Source organism: Theropithecus gelada, chromosome 7a (genome assembly GCF_003255815.1).
Source record: "Theropithecus gelada isolate Dixy chromosome 7a, Tgel_1.0, whole genome shotgun sequence".
In the NCBI taxonomy this organism is placed as follows: Eukaryota; Metazoa; Chordata; class Mammalia; order Primates; family Cercopithecidae; genus Theropithecus; species Theropithecus gelada.
The window spans coordinates 30,712,268-30,727,692 of record NC_037674.1 but is presented as its reverse complement, the minus strand read 5'-3'; the positions used below and the strand labels follow the sequence as shown (position 1 = coordinate 30,727,692).

Genomic DNA, 15,425 nt, shown 5'->3' with positions numbered 1-15,425 from the left:
TTCAAGGCTTGGGGCATTATCTTGAAGAAAATCTTAACACTTTAAAGGAATGACATAATGAGATTAACATTTTAAGATCTCTAGCTATAATGGGGAGGTTCAAACTGCCAGGGGGCTTTCATATTCATTGTGTCTAGGACAGGGCTTAAAAAGTTATTATTTTTTTTCTTGCTTTGATTGTAGTATGCGCCCAACATTTTGAGAACAGCTGAATTAATAGGGTTCTTTAGGAAGCCTGTTAATTTTGCTTATCTAAATTGTCATGGTGGTGTTAGGGCCAGCGGGAAATCTTTTTTTCTCATTTGGGCTGGTTGGTGTTACCAAAATATCAGGGGTTTGGTCTAGGTCCTGCTGCTTGCCGCTCAGGAAGCCAATCACAGAGATGAGTATTGCCAGAGAAGAAGGCTTTAATTGGGTGCTGCAGCCAAGGAGATGGGAGATCAGTCTCAAATCCATCTCTGACTGACTGAAATTAGAGGTTTATATAGCAGAGAAGAAATGTAACCATGTGTGGGCAAACAGGAATTAGAGAGGGGTGAGAAAGAGAAGTTTGTCAACAGGCAGCAGGTGGTCAGTTAAGCAATCATGCAGGGTCTGGCTTCTCATTGTCATCTGTTAAGTAAGCTTCAGCTTCTTGATCCTATCTAGGAGGCCTTATGGTTTGTTTCCTAAGAAAGGAGCTTAGATAACACAAATAGAGCTTTCTCAAGTTTTAAGACTGAGAGGATCAATTTCTGTATTTGTTCAAAGAAACCATAAAAGTTCTGTGGGATAACTGGCTGGTTTCAATGTTATCTTTCCCTCAAGGAAGTAAACAAAGCATTAAACTGGGGCCTGATTGAAGTGGGCTTTTTGATTTGAGAAATTCAAGTATGGTAAGTTCTCCCAAGTCAGTAATATATTTTACTTATTTTTGAAATCTGTTTGTTAGAAGATGGGATCAGGCAAAGGGAAGGAGGGAAGCTTTCACACAGTTGAGAAAGAATGCTTTTTAGGCTTCAGGCAGTTTTCTTTCTTTCTGTTTTTTTTTTTTTTTTGAGACGGTGTCTCGCTCTGTTGCCCAGGCTGGAGTGCAGTGGCACGATCTCGGCTCACTGCAAGCTCTGCCTCCCAGGTTCACGCCATTCTCCTCCCTCAGCCTCCCCAGTAGCTGGGACTACAGGCACCTACCACCACGCCCGGCTAATTTTTTGTATTTTTAGTAGAGACGGGGTTTCACTGTGTTAGCCAGGATGGTCTCCATCTCCTGACCTCGTGATCCGCCCGCCTCGGCCTCCCAAAGTGCTGGGATTAGAGGCATGAGCCAGTGCCCCCAGTGGCTTCAGCCAGTTTTCTTATCACAAAGCCCTCACCTACTTCTGATTTCATATAGAATTTTTCCAGTTACCCAGTCACTTAAACCGGAAACCTGGGAGCTATCCTACACTTTCGCCCTTCTACAGTTGGTTATTCAGTCCTTTAATAAAATAATCTTTAGGCTGGGTGCAGTGGCTCACGCCTGTAATCCCAGCACTTTGTGAAGCTGAGATGGGTGGATCACTTGAGCCCAGGAGTTCGAGACCAGCCTACCAACCTAGCAAGTCCCCGACTCTTAAAAGGAAATTAGCTGGGCAGGGTGGCACATATCTGCATAGTCCTAGCTACTTGGGAGACTGAGGTGGGAGCATCTACTTGAGCCTGGGAGTTCAAGGCTGTGTTACTGGTGGAGGGTGTCCAGGTTCTTGGCATCTTGAACAAAGAACTGTACAAAACATACAGACAAAGCAAGGAAAGAATGAAGTCAGATGAAAGTACGCTCGACAGTGTGGTGGCGGGCCCTAGCATAGGGGCTCAAGGGCGCTGTTATAGAATTTGTGGGGGCTTAAATACCCTCTAGAGGTTTCCACTGGTTACTTGGTGTACACCCTATGTAAATGGAGAGGTGAAGTAAAGTTACAAAGTCATTTCCTTGGTGTATGCCCTATGGAGAGGATATTTCCTGTCATAGCTGAAGTGTGAATTGGCCTGATGTACCCTGCCTCCAGACCCTGTTTTCCTGTCTCAGCAGCTTTGAGCTGTGTTCATACTACTGTACGCCAGCCTGAGTGACAGAGTGAGACCTTACATCCAAATCATGATAAAAATAATAATCTTTCATGTCTTCTCAGAGCTCTTCTAAACCTTTCCCGCTATCTTCTAAACCCTTTCCCTCATGAACACTGATTAAGTTTAGATGCTCAGCTTTTTCATGGAATATTATGTTGCTTCCTTGCATCCCACAGGTCTAGGGTTGTTTAGTTGCTTCCCTATGTTTAAGGGCTTGAGTCCAGGTTGTTGCCAGTGACCAGATGTTTCTAACCAACCTCTGGTGTCTTCCCCACCACCGCCCCAACTTTAATCCTACTGAAGTATTGCTGACACAGTTATTTTCATAAAAACAGTTTGATTGCCGGGCAGGGTGGCTCATGCCTGTAATCCCAGCACTTTGGGAGGCCGAGGCGGGCGGATCATGAGGTCAGGAGTTCGAGACCAGCCTGGCCAACATAGTGAAACCCCATTTCTGCTAAAAATACAAAAATTATCTGGGCATGGTGGCGCGCGCTGTAGTCCCAGCTACTCGGGTGGCTGAGGCAGGAGAATTGCTTGAATCCGGGAGGCGTAGGTTGCAGCGAGCCAAGATCGCGCCACTGCACTCCAGCCCAGGCAACAGTGCGAGACTCAGTCTCAAAACAGTTTGATCATGTTTCTTCTCTGTTTGAAAAATGTAAATTGCTTCATGTTGCCAACATACAGACTTCCTTTTTCTTGGCATAGGAGCTTTTCAGTTTCCCTCTGCTTCTCAGTTTCTGCAGTCATGTTTTTCACACCTTACTGTTCATTGAAAATAGAGTCCTTCACTGTTGCTGCCTGCTCCCCATTCACAATTCTCCTTTTCTTTTACCTCTGTCTGGCCAAATGCTACATTTTCTTTTAGTCATAACTTTCTTCTTCATTTCAACAATATGACTGTCTAGACGGTTCTAGTCTAGGAGGGTCTCCTTGTCTTAGAAGTTTCCTTATATCTGTTCATATAGGTATGTAGTCCTGTCATGTTCTGTATGGTAAATTTATGGGTGGCTTGTCTCTGTTTCACCTGGAAGACAGTAAACCACTTTTCAAACTTAGTGTCACATATAGTGCTTCCTATAGAATTTTAAAAAATGTGTCCCATAAGTCAATATGTTTTTGTATTTGTAGACCTGAAAGATGTCTGAAAATTCCAGTGACAGTGATTCATCTTGTGGTTGGACTGTCATCAGTCATGAGGTATGATATTTAATACTTTCTTATAAGGTAATTTGTAATATTAATGTTACCAGTGATGTAAATGGTGTTCTTTGAAGATCAGTCTTTTTCTGCATTTAAGCAAAAAGTTCCAATGGACATTTTCCCTCTCGTATTAAACTTCACTGCTGAGAACTCTTTATGAGCCAGCATCTTCTACATTATTGTACATAGCTTTGAGACATTAGGCAAATACTTACTGAGGGTTTATTATTGGTCAGGCCTTGTGCTTTACTTTCATTTTCATATAATTTTTTCTTTTATTTTTTTAGATGGAGCCTCACTCCATTGCTCAGACTGGAGTGCAGTGGCGCCATCTCGGCTCACTGCAATCTCCACCTCCTGGGTTGGAGCCATTCTCCTGCCTCAGCCTCCTGAGTAGCGGGGACTACAGGTGTGAGCCACCGCGCCCGGCTAATTTTTTTTGTATTTTTAGTAGAGATGGGATTTCACCATGTTAGCCAGGATGGTCTGAATCTCCTGACCTCGTGATCCACCCGCCTCGGCCTCCCAAAGTGATGGGAGTACAGGCGTGAGCCCCCGCGTCCGCCACAAAATGAATTTTATAATAGAAGATTGATCTATGTACAACAAGTATACATAACTTGTATATTTTATTTTCTCATGCCAGTAATGTATATTCACTATAGAAAAATGACAGTAAGGCCGGGCGCGGTGGCTCAAGCCTGTAATCCCAGCACTTTGGGAGGCCGAGACAGGCAGATCATGAGGTCAGGAGATCGAGACCATCCTGGCTAACACAGTGAAACCCTGTCTCTACTAAAAATACAAAAAATTAGCCAGGCGAGGTGGCGGGTGCCTCTAATCCCAGCTACTCGGCAGGCTGAGGCAGGAGAATGGCATGAACCCGGGAGGCGGAGCTTGCAGTGAGCTGAGATCTGGCCACTGCACTCCAGCCCGGGCGACAGAGCAAGGCTCCGTCTCAAAAAAAAAAAAAAAAGAAAAAAAAAGAAAAATGGCGGTATACTGGCCAGGCGCGGTGACTCACGCCTGTAATCCCGGCACTTTAGGAGGCCAAGGTGGGCGGATTACGAGGTCAGGAGATCGAGACCATCCTGGCTAACACTATGAAGCCCCCTCTCTACTAAAAATACAAAAAATTGGCCAGGTGCGGTGGCTCACGCCTGTAATCCCAGCACTTTTGGGAGGCGGAGGCGGGTGGATCACGAGGTCAGGAAATTGAGACCATCCTGGCTAACACCGTGAAACCCTGTCTCTACTAACAATACAAAAAATAAGCCGGGCCTGGTGGCGGGCGCCTGTAGTCCCAGCTACTCCGGAGGCTGAGGCAGGAGAATCGCTTGAACCTGGGAGGCGGAAGTTGCGGTGAGCCAAGACTGCGGCAGTGCACTCCAGCCTGGGTGACAGAGTGAGACTCCGTCTCAGAAAAAAAGAAAAACCAAAAAAAACACCAAAATATTAGCCGGGCGTGGTGGTGGGCGTAGTGGCGGGCACCTGTAGTCCCAGCTACTCGGGAGGCTGAGGCAGGAGAATGGCGGGAACCCGGGAGGCGGAGCTTGCAGTGAGCCGAGATTGCGCCACTGCACTCCAGCCTGGGCGACAGAGCCAGACTCTGTCTCAAAAAAAAAAGGAAAAGAAAAATGACAGTATACTGATAAACAGAAATATACTTACTCTAGGTTTTAATGGACTTATCTATAATTTTCCCATTTGTTTTTAGGGTATTGTAAGCCTCACTTGTTTTCTTAATAAAAGTTTTAGGCCGGGTATGGTGGCTCACGCTTGTAATCCCAGCACTTTGGGAGGCCAAGGAGAAGGCGAATCACCTCAGGTCGGGAGTTCGAGACCAGCCTGACCAACATAGAGAGACTCCCGTCTCTACTAAAAATATCAAATTAGCCGGGCTTGGTGGCACATGCCTGTAATCCCAGCTACTCAGGAGGCTGAGGCAGGAGAATTGCTTGAACCCGGGAGGCGGAGGTTGTGGTGAACAGAGATCGTGCCATTGCACTCCAGCCTGGGCAACAAGAGCAAAACTCTGGCTCAAAAAAAAAAAATTTTTTTTTAAAAATTTGAGACGGAATTAAAATTTTTTATTAAAAATTAAATTAAAATTTTAATTAAAAATTAATTTTAAAAAATTGTTTTTTTTACTCTCAGTTAAGGTTCAGGTAGTTATGTTTAGAAAACATTAACAGAAAAAACAAGTTTGCCTTTTCTGCGTTAAAGTTTCAAAATTTAAAAACATCTGTATCATTTGAGATTGAGATGATTTTTCTTTTTAAAATCTTCAGTGACTTTTCTGTTTTTAACTTGTTTTCTTCAAAGGATTAGATCAACTCCCATAGCAACTTCTCCTTCAAGGATAATTAGTCTAAAATTGTATAAGGAGAGTATTCATTAGCCCTATAGGTTTATTTAATCCATGTCATTAAAGCTTTAAACAGTTTTAATTTATATTGCCATAATAAGTACTTATTTGCATATGGCTGTTTCTCTGAATACGTTGTAAGTTTGAATTTTTGATTTTTTTTTTTTTTTTTTTTTTGAGATGGAGTTTTGCTCTTGTTGCCCAGGCTGGAGTGCAATGATACAATCTTGGCTCACTGCAATCTCTGCCTCCTGGGTTCAAGCGATTCTCTTGCCTCACCCTCCTGAGTAGCTGGGATTACAGGCGCCTGCCACCTTGCCCAGCTGTGAATTTGAATTTTTTATACCCTGCAACACCTAACAAAGTGCCTTGTCTAGAGTAGTTCCATAAATGTTAAGCCGAAACAAATTACTACAGAAATAACTAAATTTAGACCTTTATTCTCTGGGATTCAAATTTATTGCTTGAGCTCATAAAATAGAGCATTCCGCTTTTGGGCTGACCTGACTTAGAATTTAAACCTGAGACTCCATTCTGCCATTTTCCTGCCATGGGCCTTTGTGGGTTAAATTGAACAAAAGCTTGTCTGATTAGATGTTGTTCCCTTGGAGTATGGCAGCATCTGAGACTTTTAATAATGGAAGAAGCATTTACATGTAGTCAAATCTAGCTTTGAGGAGCTAATAGGCAAATAACTGAAAGAGTATCACTTTTCCCTAGGGGTCAGATATAGAACTGTTAAATTCTGTGACAGCCGCTGACAGCTGTGAGCCCACCCCAGAATGTTCATCTTTAGAGCAAGAGGAACTTCAAGCATTGCAGATAGAGCAGGGAGGTAAGTTGTTCACAAATTCTGATTTTTTTTTTTTTTTAGTAGAGTATATGAATGATATTATGAGTCTTGCCTTCTTTCCAGGTGGATGGCCTTTCTGGCTAATCTAAGTGGTCATTGGAGGATTAGAACTTACAGTATAGGCCGGGCACGGTGGCTCACACCTGTAATCCCAGCACCTTGGGAGGCTGAGGTGGACAGATCATTTGAGGTCAGGAGTTCAAGACCAGCCTGGCCAACATGGTGAAACCCTGTCTGTACTGAACATACAAAAAATTAGCCGGGTGTGGTGGCGGGCACCTGTAATCATAGCTACTCCAAAGGCTGAGGCAGGAGAATCGCTTGAACCTGGGAGGCGGAGGTTGCAGTGAGCCGAGATTGCGCCACTGCACTGCAGCGTGGGCGACAGAGCTAGACTCCATCTCAAAAAAAAAAAAAAAACTTCAGTGTGGATTTAATGAAGGCCCACAGAACCCAGAGCCAACAGCCTGCCCCACGGGTTTATTTACAGTTTGTTGCTACGGAGGTAACCGGTGACCAAAAAAAAGTGTTTCATGGTTTAACGTGAATTTGTTTGGTAGTTTCTATTACTTATCATTTGCTTGGTAGTTTGTATTTACTTGTCATTATTAAAGTTAAGAAAAAAATTATTCATTTATCACAAGAGATTTACTAATCTCTTTTCCAGTTATCATGTTATGGAGTTACAGACATACTTCTCATTTTATTCTGCTTTGCTTTATTGTACTTCGCAGATAGTGCATTTTTTACAGATTGAAGTTTGTGGCAACCCTGTGTTGAGCAAGTCTGTTAATGCCATTTTTCCAATAGCATATGCTCACTTCATGTCTGTCACATTTTTATAATTATAATATTTCATTTATTTTTATTTTATTGAATTGAATTGAATTGAATTGAATTGACGGAGTTTCACTCTTGTTTCCCATGCTGGAGTGCAATGGTATGATCTCGGCTCACTGCAACCTCCACCTCTTGGGTTCAAGTGATCCTCCTGCCTCAGCCTCTCAGCTGGAATTGCAGGCATGTGCCACTGTGCACAGCTAATTTTGTGTTTTTAATAGAGACAGGGTTTCATCGTGTTGGTTAGCCTGGTCTTGAACTCCTGACCTCAGGTGATCCACCCGTGTCAACTTCCCAAAGTGCTGGGATTACAGGCGTGAGCAACTGTGCCTGGCCTGTAATTGTCATATTTCAAACATTTTCATTATTATTATATCTGTTATGGTGATCTGTGATCAGTGATCTTTGATGTTACTATTATAATTCCTTTGGGACACCATGACCCGTGCCTATGAAAGGCAGTGAACTTAATAAATGTGTGTGTTCTGACTGCTCTACTGACTTGCTGTTCCCCCATCTCTCTTCCTCTCCTTGAGCCTCCCTGTTCCTGGAGACACAACAATATTGAAATCAGGCCAATTAATAACCTACAGTGGCCTCCAGGTGTTCAGGTGAAAGGAAGAGTTGAGTGTCTCTCACTTCAAATCAAAAGCTAGAAATGATTAAGCTTATTTGAGGAAGGCGGAAGGCATGTTGAAAGCTAAGTTGAAAGCTAAGTCTCTTGGACTAGATAGCCAAGTTGTGATTGCAAAGGAAAAGCTCTTGAAGGAAATTAAAAGTCCTTAGTGAACACATGAATGATAGGGAAACCATATAACCTTATTGTTGACATGGAGAAAGTTTTAGTGGTCTTGGTAGAAGATTGAACCAGCCACAAAATTCCCTTAAGTCACAACTTAATCCAGAACTAGGTCCTTCCTAACTCTCTCAAGTCTGTGAAGGCTGAGAATGGTTAAGAAGCTTTAGAAAGAAAGGCTGAAGCTAGCTGATGTTGATTCATGAGGTTTAAGGAAAGAAGCTATGTCCATAACATAAAAGTGCAAGGTGAAGTAGCAAGTGCTGATGTAGAAGGCGCATCAAGTTATCCAAGAGATCTAACTGACATAATGGATGAAGGTGGCTACCCCAACCAGCAGATTTTCAGTGTAGATGAAACAGCCTTCTATTGGAAGAAGATGCCATCTAGGACTTTCCTAACTAGAGAGAAGTCGGTATCTGTTTCTAGGCTTTAATGAACAAGCTCACTTTCTTGTTAGAGACAAATGTAGCTGGTGACTTTAAGTTGAAGGTAGTGTTCACTTACCATGCCTTGAGAAATCCTAGGGCCTTTAAAAAATATGCTGCATCTACTCTGCCTGTGCTCTGTAAATGGAACAACAAAGCCTAGGTGACAGCCATGTGTTTACAACATGGTTTACTGAAGATTTTAAGCTGAGTGTTGAGACCTGCTGCTCAGAACAAAAATATTCCTTTCAAAATACTAGACGTTGTATAGTAATACGTGGTCAGTCACCCAAGGGCTCTGATGGAGATGTACAAGGAGATTCATGTTGCTTTGTTTCCTGCTAACACAACATCCAATCTGTAGTCCATGGATCAAAGACTAATTTTGACATTTAGCTTGTATTATTTAATAAATGAATTTTGTAAGGCTGTAGCTGCTGTAGATAGTGATTGCTCTGATGGATCTGGGCAATGTGTGTAAATTGAAAATCTTCAGGAAAGGATTCACCATTCTAGATGCCATTAAGAACAATTGTGATTTGTGGGAAAAGGTGAAAATATCAACATTCACAGGAGTTTGGAAGAAGTTGATTTTAACCATCATGACTTAAAAGTGGTTCAAGACTTTAATGGAAGAAGGAACTGCAGATGTGGTAGAAGTAGCAAGAGAATTGGAATTAGAAGTGGATCCTGGCCGGGTGTGGTGGCTCGTGCCTGTAATCCCAGCACTTTGGGAGGCCGAGGTGGGCAGATCATGAGGTCAAGAGATGGAGACCATCCTGGCTAACTGGATGAAATCCCATCTCTACTAAAAATACAAACAATTAGCCAGGCGTGGTGGCGGGCGCCTGTAGTCCCAGCTACTCGGGAGGCTGAGGCAGTAGAGTGACGTGAACCCGGGAGGCGGAGCTTGCAGGGAGCCGAGATCACGCCACTGCACTGTAGCCTGGGCAACAGAGCGAGACTTCGGCTCAAAAAAAAAAAAAAAAAAAAAAGTGGATCCTGAAAATGTGATCCAATTGCTGTAATCTCATGATAAACTTGAACAGATGAGGAGTTGCTTCTTATGGATGAGCAAAGAAAGTCGTTTCTTGAGATGCAATCTGCTCTTGGTGAAGATGCTGTGAATATTGTTGAAATGACAACAAAGGATTTAGAATATTACACAAACTTAGTTAATAAAGCAGTGGCAGGGTTTGAGAAGATTCACTCCAAGTTTGAAAGTTGTTCTACTGTGGACAGAGTGCTATCAAACAGCATTGCATGCTACAGAGAAATCTTTCATGAGAGAAGAGTCAATCCATGTGGGAAACTTCAGTGTTGTTATACTTTAAGAAATTGCAGTCGAGACCATCCTGGCTAACACGGTGAAACCCCGTCTCTACTAAAAATACAAAAACAAAATTAGCCGGGCGTGGTGGCGGGCACCTGTTGTCCCAGCTGCTCGGGAGGTTGAGGCAGGAGAATGGTGTGAACCCGGGAGGCGGAGCTTGCAGTGAGCGGAGATCGCGCCACTGCACTCCAGCCTGGGCAACAGAGCGAGACTCTGTCTCAAAAAAAAAAAAAAAGAAAGAAATTTCCCTAGCTACTCTATCCTTCAGCAACTACCACAGTGGTCAGTCAGCAGCCATCACCTTTGAAGTAAGAGCCTCCACCAGCAACAGTATTAAGATTCACTGAAGGCTCAGATGATCACTAGCACTTTTTAGCAATAATGTATTTTTAAGTGAAGGTATGTACAGTTTTTTAGACATGATGTGATTGCACACTTAATAGACTACAGTATAGTGTAAACCTAACTTTTACATGGACAGGGAAACCAAAAAATTCATGTGACTTGCTTTATTGCATTGGTTTGAAACTGAACTTGCAGTATATCTGAGATATGCCTGTACTCTGGTTCCAATTTGATAAAATGGAATTTGACTATTGCATCTGTATTATGTATACTTCCTGTGGGATTTGATGCACACATTATTGATATAGAGAAATAGGACTCCTGAACAATTGCTGCATACACTTAAGTTCATATTTAAATTACCTCATTAACTTTTTAGTATTACAGTAAAATGCATACAGAACATTTCCCCTCAGGAGAAAAAAGTGGATGTGTCAAGTCCAGAAATAGAAGAGATTATACCTGTTAACTTTTTTAAGCCTACATGTTGATTACTACTCTCATTTGAAAAGTGATTCTCAGCTTTTGTGTGTCAGAGATCCTTTTGAGAATCTGAAAGCTATGGACAGTTTCTTCCAAGAAATGCATTTATTTGAATATGTTAAAGAAAAGTTTCTTTTTTGTTTGAGACAGAGCCTCGCACTATCACCCAGGCTGGAGTGCAGTGGAGCGATGATCTCAGCTCACTGCAACCTCTGCCTCCCAGGTTCAAGCCTCAGAGTCCCGAGTAGCTTGGATTACGGGTGCCTGCCATCACGCCCAGTTAGGGTTGTTTTTTTTTTTTTTTTGTATTTTTAGTAGAGATGGGGTTTCACCATGTTGGCCAGTTTGGTTTCGAACTCCTGACCTCCTGATCAGTCTGCCTCAACCTCCCAAAGTGCTGGGATTACAGGCATGAGCCACTGTGCCTGGCCTAATTTTTTTGTATTTTTAACAGAGATGGAGTTTCACTATGTTGGTCAGGCTGCTCTTGAACTCCTGACCTTGTGGTCTGCCCGCCTCAGCCTGCCAAAGTGCTGGGATTACAGGCATGAGTCACTGCGCCCGGCCCCAGTACCCCAGCCCAGTACTGTGGCAGAATCGTACCTCCAAATTAATACATTTTCTTTTGGGGCTATTTAATGCTGAAAAAAAACTCCCCCCCCCCCCCCGTTCTTTACAGGACTTAAATTACAGAGGAAATGCATGTTCATGATAGGGAAAAAATAATAGTAAGCAAAAGAAATTTAAAATGGCCTATAATTCTTTTATCTTGAAGTAATTACTGTTGATATTTGGTATACTTTGCTCATAAATTGATATATTATTTTTAACTTTTCTTAATATTTTATGCTCTTTTTTTTTTTGAGACAGAGTTTCACTCTTGTTGCCCAAGCTGCAGTGCAATGGCGTGATCTCGGCTCACTGCAACCTCCACCTCCCGGGTTCAAGTGATTCTCCTGCCTCAGCCTCTTGAGTAGCTGGGATTACAGGCGTGCACCACCACAGCCGGCTAAGTTTTTGTATTTTTAGTAGAAATGGGGTTTCACCATGTTAGCCAGGCTGGTCTCGAACTCCTGACCTCAGGCAATCCACCTGCATTGGCCTCCCAAAGTGCTGGGATTACAGGTGTGAGCCACTGTGCCCGACCTTTATGCTTTTTTTCATTAAAAATATATTGTGAGGTCATCATTCTGTTTGTACATATTTTCTTTGAGGAGATTCTTATAAAATACTTCTTCTGTAGTGACATTTCGTTTTTCTGTGTTTTGAGTTCTTTCTTTTTTAAAAAAATTGCTGGTAGAAATGGTCTCACTATATTGCCCAGGCTGGTTTTGAACTCCTGGCTTTAAGTAATTCTCCCACGTGGGCCTACCAAAGTGCTTTGATTACATCATGAGCCACTGTGCCTGGACTCCCCTCTCTCCAACTTTTTTTTGAGACGTGGTCACACTCTGTTGCCCAGGCTGGAGTGCAGTGGCATGATCATGGCTCAGTGCAGCCTCAACTCCTAGGCTCAAGTAATCCTCCTGCCTCAGCCTTCTGAGTAGCTAGGACTATAGGCACATACCCCCATGCCCAAATAATTTTTTAATTTTAATTTTTGTAGAGACAGGGTCTTGCTGTGTTGCCCAGACTGGTCTTGAACTTGTAGGCTCAAGCAGTCCTCCAGCCTTGGCCTCCCAAAAGTGCTAGGGTTACAGGTATGAGTCACTGCACCCAGCCTGAGTCCTTGCTTTTTATAGTTTATGTTTTCTTGTAAAGCATTTAGACACACACACACACACACACACACACATACATATACATATATACTTTTATAAATAATAGTTTGAAGCCATGGTTTTTATTCTTACGGTAGCAGGCATTGACAGCCATTCGAATGGTCTTTAGGAACTTTGAATAAACTTTTAAGAATGCAGGAAATGTATCACTAGGTATCTAATGATAGATTTTTTCATATTAGGTATTAAGAAACACACTGGATCAAGTAATTTGGCAATGTAAGGTAGAGGTTTTATTTACTTAGTCAAGGTAGTTTTGATTTGAGTTCTTAATAAGTCTTGTGGCTGGGCACGGTGTCTCATGCCTGTAATCCCAGCACTTTGGGAGACCAAGGTGGGCAGATAGCTTGAGGTCTGGAGTTCGAGACCAGCCTGGGCAACATGGCGAAACCCCATCTCTACTAAAAATACGAAATTTAGCCGTGGCATATGCCTGTAATTCCAGTTGCTGAGGAGGCTGAGGCAGGAGAATCACTTGAACCCAGGAGGCAGAGTTTGCAGTGAGCCAAGATAATGCTACTGCGCTCCAGCCTGGGCAACAGAGTTCCCAGACTCTGTCTCAAAAAAAGAAAAAAAAAAAAACTTAAATAATTGCATTTTCTTATCTAAATTATCACCTGATAATTTCAAATAAAATTTATTAGCAACAGTGGAGTGACTTCTATAATTGTATGTGACATTTCATTAAATCTACTCTAACATATTAGGAAGAAATTTTTTTTTTTTTTGAAGACAGAATCTCGCTCTGTCACCCAGGCTGGAGTGCAGTGGTGTGATCTCGGCTCACTGCGAGCTCCGCCTCCCGGGTTCATGCCATTCTCCTGCCTCAGCCTCCTGAGTAGCTGGGACTACAGGCACCCGCCACCACGCCTGGCTAATTTTTTGTGTCTTTAGTAGAGATGGGGTTTCACCGTGTTAGCCAGGATGGTCTTGATCTCCTGACCTCGTGATCCGTCCGTCTTGGCCTCCCAAAGAGCTGGGATTACAGGCATGAGCAACTGCGCCCGGCAGGAAGATATTTTTATCTGCCCAGATTATATGTTGGCTGCAGAAAGTCTATAGAGAGTTTTAAATTAAGAAATAATTATATTGATCTTTGCTTTGTATCAGAAAGCAGCGAAAATGGCATAGTGCTTATGGAAGAAACTGCTTATCCAGCTTTGGAGGAAACCAGCTCAACAATTGAGGTAAACTTGTATTTTACTCTATGGATATATGTTAAATAGTATCCTTAGAGTACTAATTAAAGCCTCTAACTCTATTTATGCATTCTATTCCTCTTTTGAATTATAAGCAATTTTGACTTCTAAGTTAGATGTCTTAGAAGACACCTAAGCAAAGTAATTTCTTGGTATTGTGTTAAAGATCTATCTTTTCACCTCTAATATAATCCTCTTTGGAAGTAGATTGCATTCTTGAATTATATTGAACAATTAAGCTGTTAGGTTTCACGTCTAAAACGATGGTTCGTTTTAAAATTTGGTAACAACGTAAGACTTGTCCTTTGGGGTTTTACCTGACTTCTATATAAAACTAGATAGCTAGATGATCATTTTACATGGTGTTTTAGTCTGTACTGATCTGACAAAATACCTGAGACTGGATGATTTATAAAGAACAGAAATTTATTTCTCACAGTTACAGAGGCTGGGAAGTTTAAGATCAAAGCGTGGACAACCTCAGTGTCTGCTGATGGCATGCTGTCTTGTTTCCAAATGGCGTCTTGTTGCTACATCTCTAAGAGGAGATGAGCGAAAAAAGGCTGGATGCTGCATGAAGCCTGTTTTATAAAGACCTTGATCATATTCCCAGGGGAGATCCCTTATAACTCAGTCACCTCCTAAACGTCCCACTTCTTAGTACTATCACATTGGCGATTACATTCCAGCCTAGGAATTTTTGGGGACACCTTCAGACACATTCAGTAGAAGATACAGCTGTTGAAGTTTATTACATACATAACCCAGAAAGTTTAGTGAGTCTTTTTTGGGCTCCCACGCTACAGAGTTGTGCTCGAATAGACCCATGGAACTCGTGAGAGAAATGAACTCTTTTTCCTGTGGTTATTGAGGAGCAAAGGTGGGCTTCTCAGCTTCTGCAGCCCACTAGGAGAACACGGTGGTCTGATCTAATTCTGAGAGTTGTCAAGGGATCTGATAGTGTTCTCAAGCTATATGATGAGCCTACTATTGCGTAATTCTTTACTAATGGGAGGAATCGTATCTTTTATTTTAACTCAGATTACTATAATACTTAGCACTGTTGTATTCTACGAAAATATAAGGCCCTTAAATCATTGTTGATTTACCATCTCTAAAATTATGGTTCTTCAGGCAGAGGAAGAAAAGATACCTGAAGACGGTATCTATATTGGAACTGCCAGTGATGATTCTGATATTGTTACCCTTGAGCCACCTAAGTTAGAAGAAATTGGAAATCAAGAAGTGGTCATTGTTGAAGAAGCACAGAGTTCAGAAGACTTTAACATGGGCTCTTCCTCTAGCAGCCAGTATACTTTCTGTCAGCCAGAAACTGGTAAGAATACACTGATAAGAGACATAAAGACATGTACGACCACATTTTATATAAGGGCTTTTTTTCTACCCCTAATAATTTAGTCTCTAGTTTTGAATATGTTTGTGTAAAACTCAAGACTATTTTGTGTGTGAAATCTATTAATACCTAGTGTTTTCCTAGACTGGTCTGGAGCATAGCAATCTTTTGCTATAACAGTAACCATCTTTTGCCATTAAATAGAAGGCAAAATTGCTTCAGTGAGATCTGTTAAAATCACAAATGCTTCAAAATTCATTTGGTGCTTTTTAGATTGGGAAATTGGGGATGTTAATATTTTTGCTTGCAGTAGTATACATTTTGTATTATAGAAATAGTGAAAGAAAAATTCTTATT

At 42.0% G+C, this 15,425-nt stretch overlaps 1 protein-coding gene across 2 annotated transcripts in view; it reads left to right on the top strand.

Moving 5' to 3' along the window:
- CCPG1 (cell cycle progression 1) overlaps positions 1-15,425 on the top strand; it is a 51,126-nt gene that overhangs the window by 13,994 nt on the left and 21,707 nt on the right. For both annotated transcript variants that reach the window (XM_025389668.1, XM_025389669.1), the window contains exons 2-5: positions 3,217-3,285; positions 6,377-6,491; positions 13,626-13,702; positions 14,849-15,050. In XM_025389668.1, the coding sequence (XP_025245453.1) occupies positions 3,226-3,285; positions 6,377-6,491; positions 13,626-13,702; positions 14,849-15,050 (454 nt within the window). In that variant the 5' untranslated portion in view covers positions 3,217-3,225. The remainder of the gene's footprint in view (positions 1-3,216; positions 3,286-6,376; positions 6,492-13,625; positions 13,703-14,848; positions 15,051-15,425) is intronic.